Genomic DNA, 24,268 nt, shown 5'->3' with positions numbered 1-24,268 from the left:
TTCATACTAATGCTCAGAACTGGAACTGAATTCCCTTTATACCCATTCAGTGTTTTTACTTTTCTTTTTCGCTTGGTCATTACTTCTGATTTTCTACCTGATTATTTTTTATTCTTGCCTCCAAGTCTTCACCCTCCCTTAACCAATTATATTTTTCCCTAACAAAATGTGTGTTTTAATATAAACAGGGATCTTCAGAAGACTGTAATTATTTATAAATCACCATGCATCACGTTCAGAGAGCTGTGTGTGTGTGTTAAAGTACAGATTTTTAGACTAACACACGCATGATAGACCAAGTATAACTCTGAAGGGACAAAATAATGCACTTAATCTGACTACCTTACACGATCAGGGACTTGATGAAGAATAACTATTTGCAGAGAAAATGGAAGTCTCCTTTTAAGAAGACTCTGTTGATAAAAAAGGATAGTTTGCTTCAGTTTGGGGTGGGTCAAATAAAGATTTTAAATGATGGGAACCAGGCTCATGTACTGTAAGACCGATTGAAGGTTCAAATATGAAGAATATTAAAGATCAAGATCATAACTTTGTTAAATGGCCTGGAAAAAATCATTAACTATTAACAAGTACTTAGGAGCTAGAAAATGTTCATATTAACATGCAATGTTACACTTTATCTCATATAAAAAAAGGGAACTATCAAATAATAGTGGATCTATTTATAAAAACAGAATATAGGTTTATTTTAAGCCGATAGCCACAGCAACATATATAAAAATATGAGCTCTGGGAATCCCTGGGTGGCTCAGCAGTTTGATGCCTGCCTTTGGCCCAGGGCGTGACCCTGGAGTCCCAGGATCGAGTCCCATGTCGGGTTCCCTGCATGGAGCCTGCTTCTCCCTCTGCCTGTGTCTCTGCCACAGTGTCAGTTATTCAGGATGAATAAATTCTGGAGATCTAATAGGTAGCATCGTGACTATAGTTAATAGTACTGTATTGTGTATTTGAATTTTCTAAGACAGTAGATCTTAAATGATCTCACCATACACATACAAACACACACACATACACACACACATACACACACACCCATAATAACTATGTGAGGTGTTGGATCTATTAATTAGCTTAATTGTGGTTATAATTTCACAATGTATATGTATATCCAAACATCACATTGTGCACCATTAGTATATGCAATTTTTGTCAGTTACACCTCAGTAAAGCTGGAGGGAAAAAACAAAAAATAAATAATATACATTTTCTGTTTTCAGGAAGCTCACCACTAAGCCACACTAGAGACTCTCCTAACAGTTTCCTATTTATGTCATTCTTGAAGTCTAATTTTAATTTGACTTGATTTGAGAGGAGATAAGATTTTTTTCTATCAGCTATCATATAAATTGCCTGAATTTTTCTGTCAAGTTACTTGACTCTACAACCTTGAATTCTTCTAGAGAGCAAAAATATTCCTTAGACACTTCAAATTGCTTCAAATTTAGTGAAAAATATATTCCCTATATAATACAATGAAGATTTACAGCCATTCTTCAGGCTACACAAATCAGCTCTATTGATTTGTATCTTGAAGTGGCTTCTTTAAATGTCATAGTCCAGTGGTTAGGAAAGCATTAAGGACAAAGTGAAGAAAACCTAATCTCTTAATATAACTGTGTTTAGCCTATCCGGAACTGCTGGTGTGATTCTTAATTATGGTTGACCTCCTACCTAGTCTTTTGCATGGTTATGTACTCTGCCCAAGAAAAGATAAGGAGTATTGTGTTATTTGGTAGCTACTTCCAGAATGATATTGTAAGCATGAGGGGAGTTCTAGCTAGCTGAGGAGTTATGCATAGTGGTGATACATCGCTGTGATTCTTACAGGGAGAGGGCACAAACACCTGATTCTAGGATGAAATTGCCCTCTAGGAAATCCCAGACCACAAGGATGACGCAGCATAGGGCTTGGGTTCCTTTTACAGCTTGCTTTCCTACTTCCTGATGGAATTCTATCCCTAGGGTAATCCATCATTTTTAGAGCTGAAAAACTTGAGAGTTGAGTGAAAGAGTTGTCAAAATGTCCAAGGTGGGTGAAAAGTATATTATATAAAATATATAAATAATAAATATTATCTGCCTGTGTCAAAACATAAAGACATATTTTGAATTTTTCTATTTGTACAGTACCAGGATGCAATAAAAATAAGTTTGAGTTATCTAATGTAACATCTTTTAAATTTGTATTCACTCAATGCAAAACATCTGTTTTTGCTGTACCTCGCCATGAAGTCACAATACAGAATAGACAGATGTTTGTAAAACAAACCCATCCAGCTCTACCAAACCTTGTTTGAATAATTAGGAAACCGCTCAAGTATTTGCATTATACTTTACTTTTTCAAGGGAAAGAGTAGTTCAGTGAATTTAAGTTAAATAACAGGGATTCTTGGCAAAATAGCAGGAGCCCTTTAAAAGATTGGGCTGTGTGTGCATAAACCCAAGCATGACATGCATGAGGATATTACCGCCTGTAAAGATAGGCGAAGTAGCAGAATATGGTAACTTTGCCGCCAGATATAAAATAGCTGATTCACAGCAAACTGAATCTCGTATTCTCTTATGCTTTTGGAAAACTGAGCATCCTTTAAAAAATGTTTTTGCACTATAGTTATTTTTAAAATAAGTAGTTGTGTTAAATTTGCTGGTTACAAAACCAGAAAGCAGACTAAATGGTTTTTTCAACAATCATTTTCAGCATTTCTGTAAACAGTAAACATTGCAATATTACTTATTGAATTTAGCATACATATTTACACACATATATACACACACACATACAGGTAATACGTATATTCTGCATGTACACACTCTTCCTATTTCATTTTGAGATGAAGAAATGAAATTGACAATGTCTTCCCTAACGTTGCTTAAGTTCTTATCCTTGGAAGTAAAAGAGTTTATTTCTAAATTTGATACAAAATTTGTTTCTAAATTTGACATAATGAGAGAGAAAGTGAAGGGCATCTAAAAAAAGTAGCAAAAGCTAAAGCAAGCAGAATGTTTAATTGTTCAGTTTATCCATTCACTCTCATTTGGTCTGACCGTACTAACCCATGGGCCAGATACAGAAGTAGGCGCTGTGGATTCAAAGATAAAAAGAATAGACTTGTTCTTCGTTTTCACAAAAGCTTGTGAGAGGTTCAGAAAATTAAGCAACATTATAAGGTTGTATGAGACATTTGGGGGAACACAAGGAGAACTCAAACCAACTTCTGTCAAGGAAGGCTTCCAAAAAGAAGTGATATCGTAAAGGAAACTCTAAGGTTAAATAAAACTTGACCATGACAATGAAAGGGATGGAGAGTGAGGTAGGGGATAAGAGGATTGGGAAACTTCTGTTCTCTCGTGTATGCAGGCCTACATATGAAAGTGGAACCTTCTAGTAACTGAGAAAATTTTAGTGTGGCCAGAACCATGGTTTTCAAAATGTGGGCCCCATGCCATGATCAGCAGCAACACTTAGGAGAATGTTAAAAATGCAAATTTTCAGAATTCACCATATACCTACTGAATCAGAAACTCTGGGGTGAACCCAGCATTCTGTTTTAACGAGCCCTCCAAGTGATTCTGAGGCACGTTCCAGTTAGAGAATCAGCAGCTTCAACAGAGAGAGGGGTAAGGAGTGTTGGGGGTGATGATCTTGGTACAGAAAGTACAAGACATGTGGCTGGAGTCATAGATAAGCAGAGGCCATGCAATGCCATCTGATCTTGCCATGGAGCTGAAACCTTCCTGGGTTTTTATTTTTCTTCCCTTTGTCTGTAGTTTGGAGACAGGCAAGCCAATCAGAATGAGTTTCCCATGACTGACTCCTCTGGTGCCATTGCTAACACATCTAATTTTCTCACCTTCATTTTATCCACACTAAAAATAAAGCCTTTCCAAATATCTTTTCATTGTCACTCTTAGAGCTGTCGTAACTTCCAGATTCCCTAGAGACTATTTTAGCTTTAGAATTCACCTACCAAAGGTGCTGGAACCTTGAGAATTATCAATTTAAATTCTAACACATGCTTGCACTCTGCCAGCGTGTAAGCCTGCATATTTCTCCTTGACAGTTCATATTTGGTGTCTGGACTTTCAAGACATGGTGAATTATGACTTGCTCACCAGAGCCTCCTGAGAAAACTGGAGCTGAGCCATCCCATACCAAACTTTCAATGAAAGTTGGTCAGTTGCAGATTTCTGGAAATTAAGTTATTTGGAAAACTTCGTGGAACTAGTTATCTCAAAGGCAAAGTTAGACACCAAGACTAATATGCTACACAAGATGGTCACAGGCTTCTCTCAGGCTAGGTTACTTGGTTGTATGGTCTAATTGGCAAAGACAATGTAAGACTTGGTATTTTGGTTCATGACCATTACCCACTCTAGACACTAGTTTCTCATAAATAAGATAAAGGGGATGTGCTAGACGAGCTATACTTGCTCTAAAAATAGAGAACTCCTGAGTGAAGTGGTTAAGGATTTGGGCCAGACCAAGCTCTGCCACTCTCTAGGTATTAGGACATAAGGAAGGCCATTTAGTCTATGTAAGCTTTATCAGAAAACTATAAATTTACTTATTTGTTTGTACACTGATTTATTCAACAAGTATCTGTGAAAACACACTCTGTACGCCATACTAAGTGCTGTTCTACATGCTGTGGTTGTAACAGGAATAAACAAAGATCCTCGGCATCCTGTCCTAGAGCTTGCATTTCAGAGAGGAGGGAGACAAGTGAACAATGATAAAATATTTAGAATGTTAAGTGAAGCAGAGCTCTGTGTGTTGCCTAGACCTCCACTTCAGGACCAGGCACTTACTTGTTTTCTTAGCTAGTGGGAGTGCTGCCTGCCAAAGGCTCCTCCCGGCTGAATTCCTTTCCAGACATCGCCTCTGTCCAAAAGAAGTCGCATTCCCCAGGGTCATTTCCATTCCCCAGAGGTGGGAAGAATCCAAGTCTGGTCATCATGAGGTACAAAGTTGAGTCCCAGTGTTCAATTCAAGACAACTGTGAAGGGTCATCTCGGCCCTTGAGATCTGCAGAGGTCTTTGTAGCTACCACATGGCAGTTCAGCTGCTCCATTGTCCCATTTCTGCCCCCTAACTTCCCAGCCTGTCCGTGCTGAGGTCACTCTTTGATAAACCTGCTACGTGTAAAGCTGCACTGCAGAATCCGTGCCCCAGGAAACCTCCTCTAAGACAGGTGATGAGAGATGCTCTAGAGAAGAGTAAAGCTGAGAAGCAAGACAGGGAGTGCCTATCTCCTAATGTGATCATTAAATGTTAACTATCACTATAATTTGAATTATTGCTGTGAGCTAGGCAGCTGGCAAACACTTTGTGGAGGAGGGTCTTAACCTTGGCCTTGAAGAAAAGGAAGGATATAAATAAGCAGAAAGAACAAGGAAATTTTTCATGATAGCAGTTGATTCATGCAATTCAATTTGACAGATACATCACAGATAGACAGCTAAAAAGATTAGTGAATTTTGGTTAAAAATTCAAGCTTTGGACTTAACCCTGGATTTATTTTTATTTTTTAAAAATATTTTATTCATTTATTCATGAGAGATGGAGAGAGAGAGAGACAGGCAGAGGGAAAAGCAGACTCCACGCAGGAGCCCGTCTTAGGACTCGATCCTGGGACCCTGGGATCACACCCGGAGCCAAAGGCAGACACTCAACCATTGAGCCCCTCAGGCCCTAACCCTGGATTTAGATCTTGACCCTGTCACTACTTTGTTCAAGTCAGCTAACCACTCTATGCCTCAGTTTCCACATCAGGAAAAATATGGGTAAGAATACCGCCTACTTTCTAGTGTTCTTGTGAGTATGCACATTGAGTTCATGCATTGAACATTGAGTTCAATGCATGTGAAGTACTTAGCAGAATACCTAGTGCATGGGCGGTTAGGGCTCAAGAAGTGTTGAGTATTAATACTGACATTATTGGTATTATTCTTCAGCCCTAAAATTCCATTCTAGCAATTTCGAAATTGTATTTAAAAAATGAAACAATATGTTTGTCTTCTTGCATCTAGACCTCCCGCTAGAGCAATCAAGTCATGCTCTGAATCTTCCCTTTGACATTTATTTTTCAGGCCTATTAGCTTACCCCTGAGACAGGTGGCTAGTCTTGGTGTTCGTTTTTGTTTAATTTTTATAGGATGAGTGGGATTCCCCAGATGAGTTGTCCTCCCAGGACCTAAGCACATGGACATGTGGACAAGGAAGCTCTACACTTGAACTTCTGAGATACCAGATCTTAACCAGCACAGTTTGCAGGTCAGGGATCCTCCATCAGTCCTATTCCCAGCAACATCACCTTGCGGACCCAGAACCACTGTCCTTCCTGTTTCTGGGTAATCAAATTATTTATAAGTGGGGCCACTTTTCTTTTAAATACTTAAACCATGAAAGATTTCAGCACCAGCAGACAATATAACATCATGGTTCAAGACTGCAACTCTGGCACCAAGCTACGTGTACCTAAAATTTTGTTTTTTGTGTTTTTTTTAAAAGATTTTACTTACTTTTTCATGATTTTACTTATTTATTCATGACAGACGCACAGAGAGAGAGAGGCAGAAACACAGGCAGAGGAAGAAGCAAGCCCCATGCAGGGAGCCTGACATGGGACTCAATCTCAGGACTCCAGGATCACGCCCTGGGCTGAAGGCAGGTGCTAAACCACTAAGCCACCCAGGGATCCCCTGAAATTTTGTTTTTGCCACTTCTGTATGGGTGACCATGGCAAGCTAATTAACATTTCTGTAACTCAGTTTCTCCATCTATAAAGTAGAGCCTAAAATACATGTGAAGGCTTTAGAACGGCGGATGGCACATGTAAGCAGCGTAGAAGTGTTTGTTATAATAGTGACTGTCCTTGTTTTGAGAGAGACTCAATCATGTATTTGGTCTATTATGATATTTTTTTGTATGAGCCTATGCTGTAAATCAGCTGGCACTTATTTCATAAGGAAGAACGGAAATATAAAGAAAAAAAAAGTGTAATTCTGGAAAGAAAACTTCCTTAGGTACAATCTGTGGAATTCTCAGTTGTCAAGTAGAAATGACCCAGAGCCACCTATCCCACAATTTTTTTTTTATTTACAATAGAGAGAGAGAGAGAGAGAGAGGCAGAGACACAGGCAGAGGGAGAAACAGGCTCCATGCAGGGAGCCCGACGCGGGACTCGATCCCAGGACTCCAGGATCGCGCCCTGGGCCAAAGGCAGGCGCGAAACCGCTGAGCCACCCAGGGATACCTCCCACAATTTTTTTTAATTAAATAAGTAACTAACTGATACACAGGAATAAGCAATCCAGAGAAAATGAAATTTAGCTGTATATTGAAAATTATATTTTGGCTCAGAATAGATATATAACTAACTGCAAATTCTATAAGTAATAAGCACGGAATATCTTGTTTAAGGAAGGATTTTACTTTTTCAAATTATGGAAGAGAATATTTGAACTTTTACAGAGACACATTTTTGCCTTGCATCATGACTGGAAAGAGGGCTGTTCCATTCTTTCTTAAATTAATCCAAGTTGCCCGGCAGACAAACAAGTGAGAACAAGACTTTGAGTTATCTAATTGCCTTTAGCACATTCTTTTTTCTGTCATGTTCTGTACTGTAGCATTCAAAATGCTTTTGGAATCCTTCTAAATCACTTCTCACTGTGCGTATTTATCCATCGTAGGAGCTGCACCATTTTAAAACCAGCTAGCTTTTTGTCATTTTTCTTGAGAACCTCATCCTGCTCAAATGCCCACTGGGATGATAGATTTCAAATTGAGGTAAGCAAACACATGTAAAGATACCCAATTAATACCCATGGAAGTTTTTTTTTTTTAATTTTATTTATGTATTTACTTGAGAGAGAGCACACAAGTGGGCGGAGAAGTAGAGGGGGAGGGAGAAGAAGACTCTGAGCTGAGCGCAAAGCCCAATGCAGGCCTCAATGTCACAACCCTTGAGATCATGACCCAGAGCTGACTGAACCACCCAGGCACCCCACCCTCCACGGAGATTTTTTTAAGTTATATACCTTTACAATAACTGTTAGCTTGATTTTAGCAATATTTGTAAGCATGGTAAAAGTATATCATTCATGATTATACTCTACCATTACCCTTGAGGTACAGTCAATTTAATGAGTTTTCATAAAAAAACAAACTTCTGCACATGAGACTATGTCTCTGTCATCATTTTCTCAGTGCTCTTACCACTTAAGATGGAAGGAGAAATAGTTTACTGGAAAGGAAGGTGAAAAGTGAGTACATAAAAGATTGATGGGGTAATTCTTACCTTTGCATGGATCAGTGACCTATGCCTCTAAGACACAAGTACTTACATATCAGAGGAGAGATCGAGGCATTCCTTACTTGGTCCATGACTGTGAAGATAGTTGAAGGAGTCGTATATGCACCCTTAGCTTAAGACTTCCAAGAGCTTATACTGTGGAAATTGGGGCATCAGAACTGGTGAAAAATAATAGAGCTCAGTTTGGAAAACAAGAACAATTAGAAAAATACATTTTGTTAATATTCAGAGGAAAATCAGTATAGAAAACCTCACTTAAAGCTAGATACAAAAAAAAAAAAAAAGCTAGATACATGCACTTCCATTACCCCCAAACCCACCAAAAAAGGAATGTAATACATGAATTAGTCAAGCTAATAAATATGTGGGATTTGGAAATTCTTCTCATGATTTAAAAGGAGATAGAAATGACCTCTATTACACTTTTTGTTAATCATCCAGAATTATTTAATCAAACATTTTGTTTAACAGAACATGCCCAAACATGCATATAGCTAATCTAAGTCATTAATACCTATTACTAGAGATGAGAGAAAATTCAAGTATAGTCAATTTCATGTTCTAGGAAAAAAAACTGAATGCTTTAAGCAGTAAGTAGCATGACTTTTCCATATATATATGCTAACTTATCTAAATTGCCCCTAATTTTTATGGGGATGCCTTCTCAGAAAGTCTGATTGACTAAAGAGAGGAATGTCAACTTTTATTTGTATTTCTTTTCTCCCTAAGAACAGTTGAGGCCGTCTAAAACAAATATACAAAGATACAGAGTGTTTACTAAATTAGAGCTAGAAGTAGAAAATTCAATCCATAAAAACAAGAGGGAAAGGAATCTCATTTTGAGGATTATTATTAGAAGTGCACCACACGTACACCATCTCTGCCTTTGAGATTTCCGGAAGCAGCCAGAGAATAGAGAAGTCCTCATGCTCTTATGGCATGAAGCACAAATACTGGAGGAAAGATAGATGATAAATTTGAGAATAATGGCCTCAAGCAGAGTTTTTTTTTAACAAATTCTAAGGTTTATTTTTATAATGTGGTGTTTTGTACCACCACCTTTGATAGAAGCAGATCCAAGGTAAAGTGTCACTGATTGAAGGTGATTTCCATGCTGGGAATGAGATGAGGGAGGAAGGTGACTTAATACAGTTCCATGAATACAGACTTCAAAAGAGTTAATCTACCTGGGAAGTGAATGTAAAAGAATCACTCTTTAAATTTATTTTCTAAATATTTGTTCTTTGGTCAGAAACTAAAAATCAGAATATAACTAAGGTTCTTGATTGCAACTATTAAATATGCCATTAGCTATGTTAAGGGAAAAGATACAAGAATGACCCAGGGAGGGCCACGGTAGAAACATGGAGAGCAAGCATGGCTGTGCTTTAAAGAGGCAACTAGATGGCTCTTGAAGTGAAAAACAACCAGTCTTTTTCTTGGTCCACACAGCCACTTGTTTCTGTTTCTCTCTCCTAGGACTAGTTTTACCTGTGTATATGCTCCTTTAGAAAAATATATCTGCTTCAAGTCTTGCAAATTCACATCTCCTATTCATTCTAATCATGCACCAAAATCACCAAACTGACTGGATCCTAATTCCAAATTCCTGGAATAGAGATCATGTTCAGGTCCAGTATGAATCACATCCCCATCCCTAATCTAATTCACCTGAGTAGGGACCAGAGACAGAGAGAGTAATCTTGAAGACCCTGCTATGGAGGCGGAGGCAGTTGTCAAAGACCCAGCTGAACAGATACCTCTGAAGATACTTACTAAGAATTTTGAGGTTAGTCTCTAATGAGTTAGAATGTCATTTCTCTATTTTCATACGGACCAATGGCGCAAATGCTTTTTAAAATAAGGTGAACAAACACAGAACTCTTTCCACTATTAAAGTTGAGACACCAAATCAATATTTTTGCCCATCCTTTACATTTGTACTGAAATGGTCTGGAAGCAGAGCAAAGATCATCTTTATGAAGTGGAGTTGAATCTGCTCCAACAATTAGGCATACTCTAGATTGAAATCCCAGAGTTCTACATCACTGGATACTGTGAAGAAAGATGATTCTGGCCTGGAAAATTTTCAAAGCAGGTGTTCTAAGTCATCAAGAAGTAACCCAAAGAGTAATGCTCCCATGGAAAAAGTTATATTAAACTGCATGGTTTTGCAGCATACTTTCTGGAATAAGCTGTGGGTTCTGTATGTTTGTACAAAATGGAATAGTCTTATTTTGTAGAGTTTTGATCAATCGCCCTTTGTGTGCCAAAGAAAATGATAAAGTTGATGACGTGCAATCCCTTCTTGCAGCAGTAGGATGAGGGAATTATTTGTAACCAGAAATCAGTTCTAGTTGTTGAAAATTAAATTCACGCCATCAGCACATAGGAAGAGGCATATCTTCCTAAAAAGATGGCACATGTCCAGTTTGGCACATGTCCTATCATGAAGATATTAGTATGAAAGATGAATAAATAAAACACGATACTGTTTTCTATAACGTGAAATTGTGAATGGGTATGCTGGAAATATATCCTCTTTAGTTCATTTCTAGAGGGGTATTTACATCACAGCCTCAGAATCACAATACCAAGTAAGCCTCACTTTGAGTTAACCTGATTCCCTGGGCGATGAAGCACAAATTTAAAAAAGTTGAGTGAAAGCTCAACAGGCAAAGCAAACAATCTTCTTTTCTTGAAAATAATAGCACAAATTTTAAAAAGTTGAGTGAAAGCTCAACAGGCAAAGCAAACAATCTTATTTTCTTGAAAATAATAGCAGTAAGCTATAGGGTAATACTATGCCTAAAACCCTCTTGCTTCTCATACAAAATGTTTAACTTGGAGACATCACACATAGTTCAAGGGAAAGTATAACATAAATAATGGAGAGAATACTAGGAAAACTGATGGAGCCATAGTTTTGTGGGACAAGAAGGTTGGCTGTCTTTGACTCTCTCCAGACTTGATTGCAGTGATTGGTTAGAAATTGAGGTAAATAGTTTGCTGCTATTCAGGGCTGGCTTCAAACAGTTTCAAACAATGATCCGAAAACATCCTTTAGAACTGACTCACTTTCAGGGGATAATCAAATGAGTTTTGGCGTAGGGAAGAGCAGGTCCCTGTTGAATGCCTATGATCTAAATTATTGGAGCGGGGCAGCCCCAGTGGTTCAGCAGTTTAGCGTTTAGCGCTGCCTTCAGCCCAGGGCCTGATCCTGGAGACCCGGGCTCGAGTCCCACGTTGGGCTCCCTGCATGGAGCATGCTTCTCCCGCTGCCTGTGTCTCTGCCTCTCTCTGTGTGTGTCTCTCATGAATAAATGAATAAAATCTTGAAAAAAATAAATAAAATAAATTATTTGGAGCACTGTGCTTGGGTCCATAAAGCTAAGAGAAACTGCCCGCCACCATGGACTTTGTTGGTTTTGGTGTTTCTGGAAAGACTTCTGCTGAAGCCAGATAAGAGACCACCATAGCCCCAAATCTACTTTATCATGAACCCATGAAGATTAAATAAAGATCTTCACAGGAATTTGTTTAGCTCCAAATCTGGTGGCAATGGGTTTATAATTAGTTGGGCTTAAATTGGGCAGATTCTTCCACAATTTGATTTTAACATGCCATCTCACTAAAGTTGTCAGAAATGTCTGTTCATTTGTTTTTATTTTGGTCTGTTTGTTTTTACATCCATGCAGTTTTTAGTAAATCAATACATAAGGTCCATTAAATATGGGATACACAGGACTGATTCCCCCTCCCCTGAACAAATCAGTTAATTAAAGAAGAAGAAAATGGGGTCTCTCCAAGCAGAACATTTGGTATTCTTTGTATAGAAAAAGGTTGTTTTATAAAGGTAACCCCCACATTTCATTTTGCTTTATCCTTCCAACTCATCCATCCAGTCATTGGGGCAAATGGACACAGAAGGCTATGTTCAACATAGAAAAAATATTTAAATACTAAATGGAGATTAAAAACATCTAATTCAAATAACATGATGAACAATGAGATGTTATTAGTAGCTAACTTGGAAATATAAGACCCATTTACCACCACCACCCCCCATTATAAGATATGCATATGGACAAGCACAGCCAAACTATCTCCTCTTTGTTTCACTTTATTAAGTAGGACTCTTAATTTCAGGCGACAAAAAACTCTGCTGGTTTGATGGAAAGTGGGGCTTTATTACCTGACCTAACTGTAAACTCAAGGAACAGTGTGAGATTCAGGCCAAATCTGAGCCCTCCAACCATGACCTTAATAGTTTCTTACTCTCAGTCCTGCTTTTTGTCTTCTCAATTGGGTTTATCTTTCCAATCTGGCATTTTCTTCCTATATATTTGCAAGAGTTTGTATCTCCAGTAAAAATTGCAATTTTGAGTAAACTCACATCTCCATCTACTCTACTCCTGAGAAAGGTGTAAGTGTGCTAAGGTCACTAAATTTTCATGATTCATTCTCTCTACCTTCCTACTCTGCAGCCTCTTGTTCCTAGTCAGCCTCAAAGTGCATGTGAAGACCTCCAGAAGGTGTTGTGCTGTTTCATGTCTCTCTGTATACGTAATATTATTTCTTCACACTAGAATGTCCTACTTTCTAGTCATCACTGGTTACTTGCAAATTTCCTCTGATCCTATGAGATATGACTTAAAAATCACTTGCTTTTTGAACCTTCCTTTCTGTCTTCCTTCCAAGAGTTTCACATTCCTACTCTTCCCTCCGGACCCTCATATGCATTCTTCATTTTATTTTTTTATTCTTTTTAAGATTTTATTTATTTATTCAAGAGAGACACAGAGAGAGAGGCAGAGACATAGGCAGATGGAGAAGCAGGCTCCATTTTAGCAACGATTTCGCTATATTACAGGTAAGGTCTGAGTACCACCCTTGCTAAAGAGAAATTACTATGAGGATAGGAAACCAGACTTAAGTTTTCTTTGTCTCCCCAGTCCTATATCACAGTGTTTAGCACATTCTAAATGATTAACGTTTCTGTTGTTTTTGATGAATGAGAATTCACTCAAGAAATTTTCTAGAAGTTTTTCTAAATGATCAATGTGTGCTTTTAATCAGGGTTATTTTCTTTACACATTTTTTCTATGCAAAATGTATTCTAAAAAAACTTTTGAGTTTATAAGCTTTATGAAATTTTTGATCTCTAGTGACTACACATTTAATTACAAACCTGTTTACCTGAAGCCACACTGTTATATAGAGAAGCTATCACCTCAAGTGCATATATATGCTTGCCAATATGCAAATAAATACTCTTAATATTGTGGAACGAACGTGTTGAATAGTCTTTTGAAATTGAACATCATTGGTTCCAGGGAATTTCTGAAATTTGTAAGGAAATAATTCTATTTTGCACTGGATCAAAAAAAAAGATGAAATATATACATATGTTATATATCATAATATATATAAAGGCATAAGTATTTCAATTGCAAAATGTTATTAAAGACCTATCTCAAATGCAAGTAACAATATCAAATATACACAATTAAAAATTAAATCCTTGACATATAGAATGTTAACAGTAGTTCCAAGTGTTTAAATGCCTCAATCATTTTTCTTTGTTCTTTGATATTTGTCACATGAAGCCTACCTGTCAAGGCATCTTGACCATTTATTAATGCACACAGGAATCTTTAAGACAGCAAACAAAAGACAAAAAGGGTTTCATCATGCTGCACTACCTGCCTCTGCTTCTGCCTCTCCATCAAGTTGTACCAAACTCACATTTTCCAATTATCCCTGTGTCATTTGGCATTTTTGTCTGACAAGTAAATTAAGGGCGTCAAGAAGAGTGAATCTGGAGGGCATCAAGATGAGTGAATCTGGAAATCTTCCGTGTCCCAGTGCAGCCACAGTTTGATGTACTGAATTGCATTGTTTCTGGAGAACTGCAGACCAGAGGAGGAAAGCACAGCAGCGAAATCACTTTCTGAAAAAGTATAATACCAGCTAAGCGTCCCTACTTCAGACGTGATCCATGAGGCTTTTTTTTTTTCTTTTTCCATCCAGTTGAGAAGCTAGTAACTGGCTTACTTGAGTGGAATAGAGAACCTCATGCACCTCTTTCTCTCTATCTCTCATCTTAGTATTTTTCCTGTTGGTAAATGGCATCAAATATTGAATGAATGTAAAAGAAACGTGCCAATTCAATACCATGCCAGTACTCTTCCTCTAAATATTTACTCCATTCAAAGCCTAAGCAGGGGTATTTGAATTAAAAAGTCCTAACTCACACTATTTTCTATTAATTTATCTCTGAACATATTAAATACCAAAATACAAATGTGTAAGGGGTCATTGACGTAACTAGAACATTTTTAAGCAGGATGTATCAAATACATCATATATAAAAACTCTTTTAGCCAGGGACATATAATCCTTATAACTAGAGTAGTTCTTTATCTCTTCTTCATGAATATTTACTAATCCCTAGATTGTGTAAGGCATTCTACTAATCCCTTGTGACGTAGAAAGTTGAAAGATATTTCTGGCCCTCAAGAAGCTTATAGTATAGTTGAAATGAGCCAAAGCCTTGAAATCCTCAGAAATTGAATCTTATTTTGAGAGATGAAATTTTTGTTCAAGAGTTTGGTCTTAAAAGTATTATTTTTACTATTTTAAAATATTTTGCAGAGGCATATTTTTCTAATCACCCATCCACAGACTCTTGCCCTTTTAAGTAAAATATCTTGGACATAAGTCAGCATTTTTTAAAATTGATCTTATATAATCATGTTAATGTTTTGGGTTATAACATAGTGAGTCCTCTGTGCTCCCTGAATTTTACAGGGATGTTTGATCCTAAATTCCTAGCTCCTGAGTAGTGTATATTTTGGAACCTTACATCAGATTTTCAGTTTTCTCAGTTTTCTGTCAGCCAGCCTAGCAACATGCACTTCCATTCCATTCTCTCTCTTTAGGTATGTCACCCTGACCTCAATTTACTTAATTTACTGTTACTATACTGTTTTGTGAACTTGGAAATCAATAAGCACATCTGAAGTAAGAGTGTGAGGCATCAAAGCTCTTTTATGGAGGAAAGTATGCATTCTTTCATATGTGAACACCTGTCAGATGTCTCTTCAGAGGCTCTTCTTGTCCATCTTGTTATTGTTCTACTGCATTCCATGTAAACGGAGTTGCCCTTTTGTGGAATTCAAATACACGAGATGAGTATCTGAATAGTTGTGGGAACAGGAGAGGCTGGGGTTGAATCTAAGAAATACTTAAAATGTGGGCACGGAGGACCCCTTGGTGGCTCAGTGGTTTAGCACCGCCTTCAGCCCAGGGTGTGATCCTGGAGACCTGGGATCAAGTCCCACATCGGGCTCCCTGCATGGAGCCTGCTTCTCCCTCTGCCTGTGTCTCTGCTTCTCTCTCTTTTATCTCTCACGAATAAATAAATAAAATCTTTTAAAAAAAAATGTGGGCACGACAGACTTGATGATCATCCTGAAGGCAAAGGAGAGAATTATGGGAGGGCTGAGTCCAAGGTGTCAGGCCTGGACATCTCTAAGAATGGGGTACCCACTGTGGTGAGATGATTTTACCCTCTAGGCATTGGGGAAGGCTCTGAATATTTTTTAAATATGATTTTGCAGAACAATTACGTGGCCATATAATGTGAGATGGACTGGGAAGAAATACTATAGAAAGCCAACTAAATAGAAAAACATAAACGTAGCCTAATCATGTGAGGCTGAAGCCTGAAATGAGGCTGTGCCAGTGGTAATAAACACAAGGTGATGTAAGACATGGTAAAGATTTGATTCTGGACATAAGGTCATAGGGAAAGGTGGAAACAAAGATGACTGCACATTTCAAGTCCAGGTTGCCAAGAGAATAACAGCATCGACTACAAAATCACAAGATGATGTTTATCTAGGAAAAAAATAGATCTTTAGCTTTCATTCATCTACCATACTCACATGTCTATGTAACCGTATAGTGCTGAGATTCTACAGATTGATTAGTCTCCATTATCTATTGCTAAATCTTTATATTTATGTGGAATCCAAATACTTTCAAAAAATAGATTTAAAAATGAATTTCATGTCTTTAGGAAAGTATGAGAGAAGCAATTGGCTATTTGGCAATCTTTATATTTCATAAGATTTTTTTTTAATTCATTTTATTTACTCATGAGAGATACAGAGCAAGAGAGAGGCAGAGGAAGAAGCGGGCTCCATGCAGGGAGCCCGACATGGGACTTGATCCCAGGTCTCCAGGATCACACCCTGGGCTGCAGGCGGCGCTAAACCACTGCGCCACTGGGGCTGCCCTATATTTCATAAGATTAAACTAATCTTGTTTACAGTATATGACCTAAGAGGGGAATTTTTTTTCCTGAAAATTAAAAACAATAATAATACTAAGGATTTCCTGCATGGTTTGTCAGTAAACCTTAAGATTAATTTACTGGGTACTGTCAATCCATTACATTGTTGAGATTTCTGCTGTGCTTTAAAAAATCATTTTGGTGAAATGATGAGGTAATATCATTTGAAATTTTGACACTTCATCAAGAATTGGCAGTAGTAAATAAAGCATGTAAATTTGAAACAATATATACCACCATTTGTTTCCGTAGGCAGCATTTTAAGAAATACTTTATTCAAAAAGAAAAGTAACTGCTGTCTTCAATAACTTTAAAAAGATGTTCATAACAGAAAAGAGTTAACTTTAAAAGCTATTCCACAGAAAATGACACAGCATACAAATAACAGATTTTACTTTGAAATGTAAATATAAACTAGAATAATCTTGATTACAGGGAGACAAAATCATCTCTCAGTAGAAGAAAATTCTTTGGTTAAAAATAGCCAAATTGCTTTTCTCTCCATACTTTCCTAAAGACATGAGATTTATTTTTTTAAATCTATTTTTTGAAAGTATTTGGATTCCAAGTAAAGAACCTCACTTATTTTTTTTTCTTCTTTAAATAGAAACAACTGAAGTAAACCTTACTTATAATGGCATCCTGACTTACGCCAACCATTGGCTAGGTCCTAAGCTCTTCAGTAACAACTTTGCATCTCTCTTGGATAATTGCTTCCTCGTAAGGAAGTATACCTCTTTCGAAACCATACAATGAAATAATTATTTTAATATACTTGTTTTTTTCCAAGACTACAACCTCATTCCATTAAGCAAAGGGACATTTCCAATCATTGAATCCCAAATAAATTTCATTTCTTACCTGGATATCATTGTTTCTTTTTAAGGACAGGTTTGCTCTCTAGGGTGTTCCTTACCTGAGTAAATGATGTACATTTTCTCCTACAAAGCTTATTAGAAATAATTTTTGAAGAATTGAAAAATAAATAGGTGGTGCTAATAGATAAGTTTTCATGCATGACAAGGGAATTTGTGGCTACAGCGTACTTTTCTGGAAGCCGTTTGGTAGATGATTTTATGGTTTCTTTGTCTAAGTGTCTACTCAAATTAATCAGGTCCTTGAGGCCTCTAACCAAGGAAAAACTCTTCCTTCTCTTCCTTATCCTCCTCCTCCTCCTAACGCATGTAGTTGACCCTTGAACAACACAGGTTTGAATTGTGCAGGTCCACTTACACAGAGATTTTATTCTATTTTAATTTTTTTTCTGTAAAAAGTTGTATTGACTTCATTTGCTCCAAGGCTTGGGACAAGGCTCCAGAGTGGTTAAAAAGGTGCCTTGTAGCTGCAGGGAGAGGCACCAGGGCCCCTGGGCTCCAGAGGCTTGTAGTTGTGCATGAAGGTGAACCTTTTGAAGAGACAGTCGCTCAGCACTGCCGGGAAATTGGCCAGCCTGTGGAGGTTAGTCAGGTGATTGCCATCTTCTTGATGAGTTTCACTTCCTCATCCAGGAAGTCATTCTACAGGAAGTCACAGAGATCCGGGGCATACAGATCCCAAATGGCCTGGTTCAGGTTCTTTCTAGAGCCACATTATTGAGGTGGAAATAGAAGCCTAAAGAGAGGTAGGTGCAGGAGGCCTGCAGATACATATTGACTGGGTGTTTGGTTGACAGCAGCCTCCACTGCAGTGGAATAATTCTGATGAATCTGGGAGCTCGTGGTAGGAATAAGGAATATAAGAAATCAGCCCAATAAGGACATAAGTTCAAAAAATGGTGTTGACTAGTCCTAGAGGCAGATGATGGCTAAGATTATGGTTCCGAAGTTATGACTAGAAGAGTTTGGAGGGTGGCTAGAGGCTGGAAGAATAGGTGTCTGGGTCTCTTCTGTCCAAATATTGTTAAAGCGAGACAGATCCACAGGACTACTGGGAGCACTGCCCTTATACAGATTTTTTATGGTACTGTAAATGTGTCTTCTCTTCCTTATGATTTTCTGAGTACATACTTTTTCTCTAGCTTATTTATTATAAGGACATAGTATATAATACATATAACACACACAATATATGTCAACCAACTGTTTATGTTATTGGCAAAGGCTTCCAGTCAACAAGGGGCTATTGCTTTTTAACAGTAGTTAAGTTTTGGGGGAATCAAGAGCTGTCTAGTGATTTTAGACTGTAAGGTTTGGCACTTTAATTTTCACATTGTCCAATAATCAACTGTATTTCCTCACTGCCACTCTGCTGACTAATTGCTCGGGGCTGCTTATTCTTTTTACAGAGCAATTCCCACATATCCCTGTTGTAACGGTTCTTGTAATTATTTCTTCATTGTCTGTCCTTCCCATAAACTTAAATCCAGGAGGGAATTATGAATCTTTTTTGTTCATCACTGAATCTCCAGTGTTTATCTCAGTGTCTACCATGTAATAGGTGCTCATTAAAATTTGTTGAATGAACTGATGCATTCTTAACCTTTGATTCACATTTCTAAGCTTAATCAACTTAATTTGATTAATTATAGAAGCCTGTATTTCCTAGCAACTCCTGCCTTCTGGAAAGTATCATGTCCAAGCATACAGAATAATTGGATTCTTCTGATTAAAATTATGTTGGGTAGACTTACTTCACATACATATAGCTACTTACAGGATAAATCTTTACATATCTCAAGTGGAAAGTGAGGGTATGGACTATGCTAGGTTAATCTGACTTTTTTTTTTTTTTTAACCAAAATCACTCAATGCAATCATTCAATCCAGTCCCTCAGATATTTATTGAGCTACTACTATGTATCAGGCCCTATAGGCTGAATACTGTATTAATTTCTGAGAGCTGCTGTATTAAATGACACTCATGAAAGAAATGTATTCTTTGTTATGGAGGCCAGAAGCACACCCCCTCCTAAGGCTCTAGGAGAGAATCCTTCCCTGCCACTTCTAGGTTCTGGTGGCTCCAGGCATTCTTTGTCTCTTTGTCTTGTGGCTACATAACTTCACAGCCTCTGCCTCTGTCTTCACATGGACTTCTTTATCTAATAAAGCTAATACAGGATGACTGATATCTTTAACTTACTTGTACCTACAAATTCTCTCTCTCTTTCTCTCTCTTTCTCTCTGTAGATAGGGGCAGGTAGAGGGGTAGTAGAGATGTCATCATTCGGCTTACTACAGATACAACAGTGAATAAAATCCCTGCCCACACGGAATTTGTAGTCTAATTGGGAAAAAATTATGAAAGAAGTCATTTCAATAAAATATGATGAAAATTTATAGGTAGAAGTAGTACAAGGGTCTGTGGGAACATAAGTCTGGGGACCTAATCAAATCTAAACCATCAGAAAAAAAAATTTAAAAACTTTCCAAATGATGTGATATTTATGTAGGAGGAGTGAATAGGAATTGACCATGAAAGAGAATTTGGCACTCTTGAGCCACTGGAGGAAATTCAGCTTGGTTAGAGAATGATAAGATATTAATCTGGAGATACACACATAGAGCCATTTATAGAGAGCCTTGTGAATGAAGTTAGGGACTATAGCCTTCATCCTGAGTAGTCATAGTTTTGTAATTGGCTAACACTAATATGATGAGGCAGAAATTATCCCCATTAAGGACAAGAGCTGCAGCACAGATCATGAGTGTTCCTCTTATTTTCATATGGAAAATCTTATTCTTCCCAATATTTGTAGGCTTTATAGATAACTCAGTATCATCATAAAATTGATCTGAAAGATTGTGACAAAGACATTTAATTCAACATTCTCATCTTACAGACATGAAAATAAGGTCAAGCAAAATGGATTGAGGACCCACAAAAGAGCTGGATCCAGCCATTTGTTCTGTTATTAAAAACGATAGTGTAAAATACTGGCAGTAGCATGGGCCTGGCGCCTGGCAAATCAGGGTTGAATTGGCAGCTTTCCTGTGTACAAGAAGGGTGACCTTAGGCAAATAAATATAACCACTTAAACTAGGAATAATAATAGTTCCTACCTATTTTTTAAAGATTTTATTTATTTATTCACGAGACAGAGAGAGAGAGAGAGACAGAGACACAGGAAGAGGGAGAAGCAGGCTCCATGCAGGGAGCCCAACATGGGACTCCATCCCGGGTCTCCACGATCAGGCCCTGGACTGAAGGTGGCGCTAAACCGCTGAGCCACCGGGGCTGCCCCTAGTTCCTACCTATTAAGACCATTGTGCAGAATACTTTGATACTGAATTTGAAGCACTAAGCATAGTGCTAGAGGATAGTTTAGTATGAAACAAATAATGGGTGCTATTGATTATAATGATGTCCCTAATTTGTTCACAATCATCCCAGCCCCATAATCCATGGCATTTTACTCCTGGTATAATAGTGCATCATATTATATGCTCTTGTTTTCAAATGACTTATATATTTTTATACAGTGGGTCTTAAACAACATGAGGGTTAGGGACACCAATCCACCCCCCCTGCCCCATGCAGTCAAAAATCCACATATAACTTTGACTCCCCAAAAACTTAACTACTAGCCTACTGTTGACTTTACCAATAACATAGTCAACACATATTATGTATATGAATTATATACTGTATTCTTTTTTATATAATAAATTTATTTTTTATTGGTGTTCAATTTACCAACATACAGAATAACACCCAGTGCTCATCCTTCAAGTGCCCCCCTCAGTGCCCGTCACCCATTCACCCCCACTCCCCGCCCTCCTCCCCTTCCACCACCCCTAGTTCATTTCCCAGAGTGAGGAGTCTTTATGTTCTGTCTCCCTTTCTGATATTTCCCACACATTTCTTCTCCCTTCCCTTATATTCCCTTTCACTATTATTTATATTCCCCAAATGAATGAGAACATATAATGTTTGTCCTTCTCCGATTGACTTACTTCACTCAGGATAATACCCTCCAGTTCCATCCACGTCGAAGCAAATGGTGGGTATTTGTCATTTCTTATGGCTAAGTAATATTCCATTGTATACATAGACGACAGCTTCTTTATCCATTCATCTTTCGTTACTGTATTCTTACAGTAAAGTAAGCTAGAGAAAAGAAAATGTTAAAATCATAATAGAGAGACACCTGGGTGGCTTAGTGGTTAAGCATCTGCCGTTGGTTCAGGGCGTGATCCTGGAGTCCCGGGATCGAGTCCTGCATCGGGAACCCTGCAGGAAGCCTGCTTCTCCCTCTGCCTGTGTCTCTGCCTCTCTCTGTGTGTTTCTCACGAATAAATAAATACAATATTTTTTAAAAATTATAATAGAAAATACAATTATAATACTGTAGTGTATTATCAAAAAATTTTTTCATATAAGTGGACCCATGCAGTTCAAACTTGTGTTGTTCAAGGGTCAACTATATGTTAATCTCCAAAGAAAAGTGTTTAGGATTTCTGGTACAGAAGTTAAGAAACAATTATACAGGCATATGCATTTTTCAAAGTGTCACAACTTAATATTCTGTTATTTAATTAAAAATTTAACTGAAGCAAAGTTCATAAATATGTAATTGCAAGTGTGAAAAAGGAGATATATTAGTAAAACTGACAGTTTGCTAAGCAGTCATTGAAGTTAAACAACAGTGTTTTATAACAAAGTAATCTGATTTTCAAAAGACCCAAGTACATAATCTTCTCCTCTATCTGAGCTTTGTATATATGGTCTTAATAAATCACTTGCTACCTGGCTATTATGAAAATACAGGCTCTAGTTTTAGAACTCTTGAATTATATATTTTACAAATACAGCTATCGCTAAGTAAATGTTTTCTTTTTAAATGCCATCTTCTTTATCTTCAAAAATTTAATGTTGTTTTCTGTAACATCTTTTCCTTATAATTTGTTATTCAATAATTTTCAATGTGAAAATGTGACATTTAAGAGCACACATTAATTCCCACAATATCAGTGCTATTTTGAAGATTAGGAAATTCATCGAGGACCTAATAAAAAATCTTCAGCACGTTATTTCTTGGATAAAGTGCAACTCTTTACCTTGAATCTGCACAGACTATGAGCTAAAGGAAATAGATGCTTGAAAATATCTTAATTAAATCATAGTGACTAAAATCTAATTCCAAGGTTTAATAAATTTCTTACTGTAAACTGAACATAAATGATTTTTTTTTTATTTACCTTTAGATTTCCCAAAAATCTTTGTAAGGGCTGTGACTGGTTTCTTATTCAACAATAGCTTTTAATGTTCAGATATTTTCTTGTAGATACGTCATTTTTATTGAGGAAGTTATTACCCTGGATATAAATTTGCACATAGTATACCGAGTACTTGATGCCCAAAAGATCTACTTCTGTGAAAGTCTTAAAGTGCCCAAGTTTAATAAATTTTTATGAGAATTAAACGGTTTGTTTCTCAGTTATATTCTTTCTTTGATTCAGTTTTCTGTGTATAAACGATTTGATTAACAGATTTTTATAGTAACCAAAATAAAAATCAAGCTTTATTCTATTTAAAAGGTAGTAAAGGGACTGATTGATTCAATACTTTAGAATATTTATAATTAAGTTTGTTATTTAAGTTATAGCATAAGAAGGAGAAATGAACCATAAATCTAAAGATTGAATTCTGGTGATTGGTATGAATTCACACACCAATTCTGTGTGAAGTTGGGCAAGTTCTTTACCTTCTCTGGGCTTTGGTTTTCTTACCTCTGTTATTAAGCAATTGTACCTATCCCATCCAATAAAAAATATAACTGATTAAAACCTCTCTAATACACAAATAAGAATGTCTAATGAATCAATTGAACTAATATATTTTAAAAGATTCCTGGAAAGTAGTAAACATGCATCCAATACAGTGTTGGACACAGTTTTGTTAATTAGAAATAATATGTTGGTACCATATGTTATCTAGTCTTTTCTTCAATAAAGGAAGCTTTCAAATGTCATTTTTTTTAAATTACTACTAAATATCTAAGAATTTGCTGTGTACATCCTTGTGCTGTAGAGTGCAAATTCTTAACTTTAGTGTTTGAATTAAGCTCCATTAAATACAAAAAAAAAAAAAAGCTTATTCTTAAATGAATTATGCAACAGTCTTTCTACTTTGTTGAAAGAAACACCAAAACAGTAGGTAAAGCCTATAGTCTGTTGATTAAAGTGTTTAAGGAAATAGCAATTACATAAACAAAATCCTTTAAGTCCATCTGTTGATTTAGATTTGCAACAAATACTTAATCCTAAAATGTGGGATATTAAGAATCCATCTACCCTATTGATATTTTTGTGAAAAAAAAAGAAGAAAGGGTTATGACCTCAATCTTCAGACCCTTATTTTAGGTTTGCATCCTATCTGCCAAATAAAGGCAAACATCGTAGGGATTTTTGGTATCCACTAACATATTTTCAAGCATATACCAAGTTGTAAAATAATTTTGGTAGTGAAATGTCACCCAGGGAAATTTTAATATTGTATTTGTGTTTCAGCTTCTGACATGGCGGCAGAACAGGGACAGATTCTCGTCATAGCCACCGCAGCTGTTGGGGGCTTTACTCTCCTCGTCATTCTAACTTTGTTCTTCTTAATCACTGGGAGGTAACTAAAG

The 24,268-nt window shown here is 37.1% G+C and overlaps 1 protein-coding gene across 7 annotated transcripts in view; it reads left to right on the top strand.

Moving 5' to 3' along the window:
- Positions 1 to 24,268, top strand: part of EPHA6 (EPH receptor A6) — an 867,085-nt gene that overhangs the window by 589,947 nt on the left and 252,870 nt on the right. For all 7 annotated transcript variants that reach the window (XM_041755016.1, XM_041755005.1, XM_041754987.1 and 4 more), the window contains one exon: positions 24,150 to 24,258. In XM_041755016.1, coding sequence (XP_041610950.1) covers positions 24,150 to 24,258 — 109 coding nt within the window. The remainder of the gene's footprint in view (positions 1 to 24,149; positions 24,259 to 24,268) is intronic.

This window comes from Vulpes lagopus, chromosome 1, assembly GCF_018345385.1.
Source record: "Vulpes lagopus strain Blue_001 chromosome 1, ASM1834538v1, whole genome shotgun sequence".
NCBI classification, from domain to species: domain Eukaryota; kingdom Metazoa; phylum Chordata; class Mammalia; order Carnivora; family Canidae; genus Vulpes; species Vulpes lagopus.
Note: the sequence above shows the minus strand (reverse complement) of the source record. Positions and strands in the feature narration are given on the sequence as shown.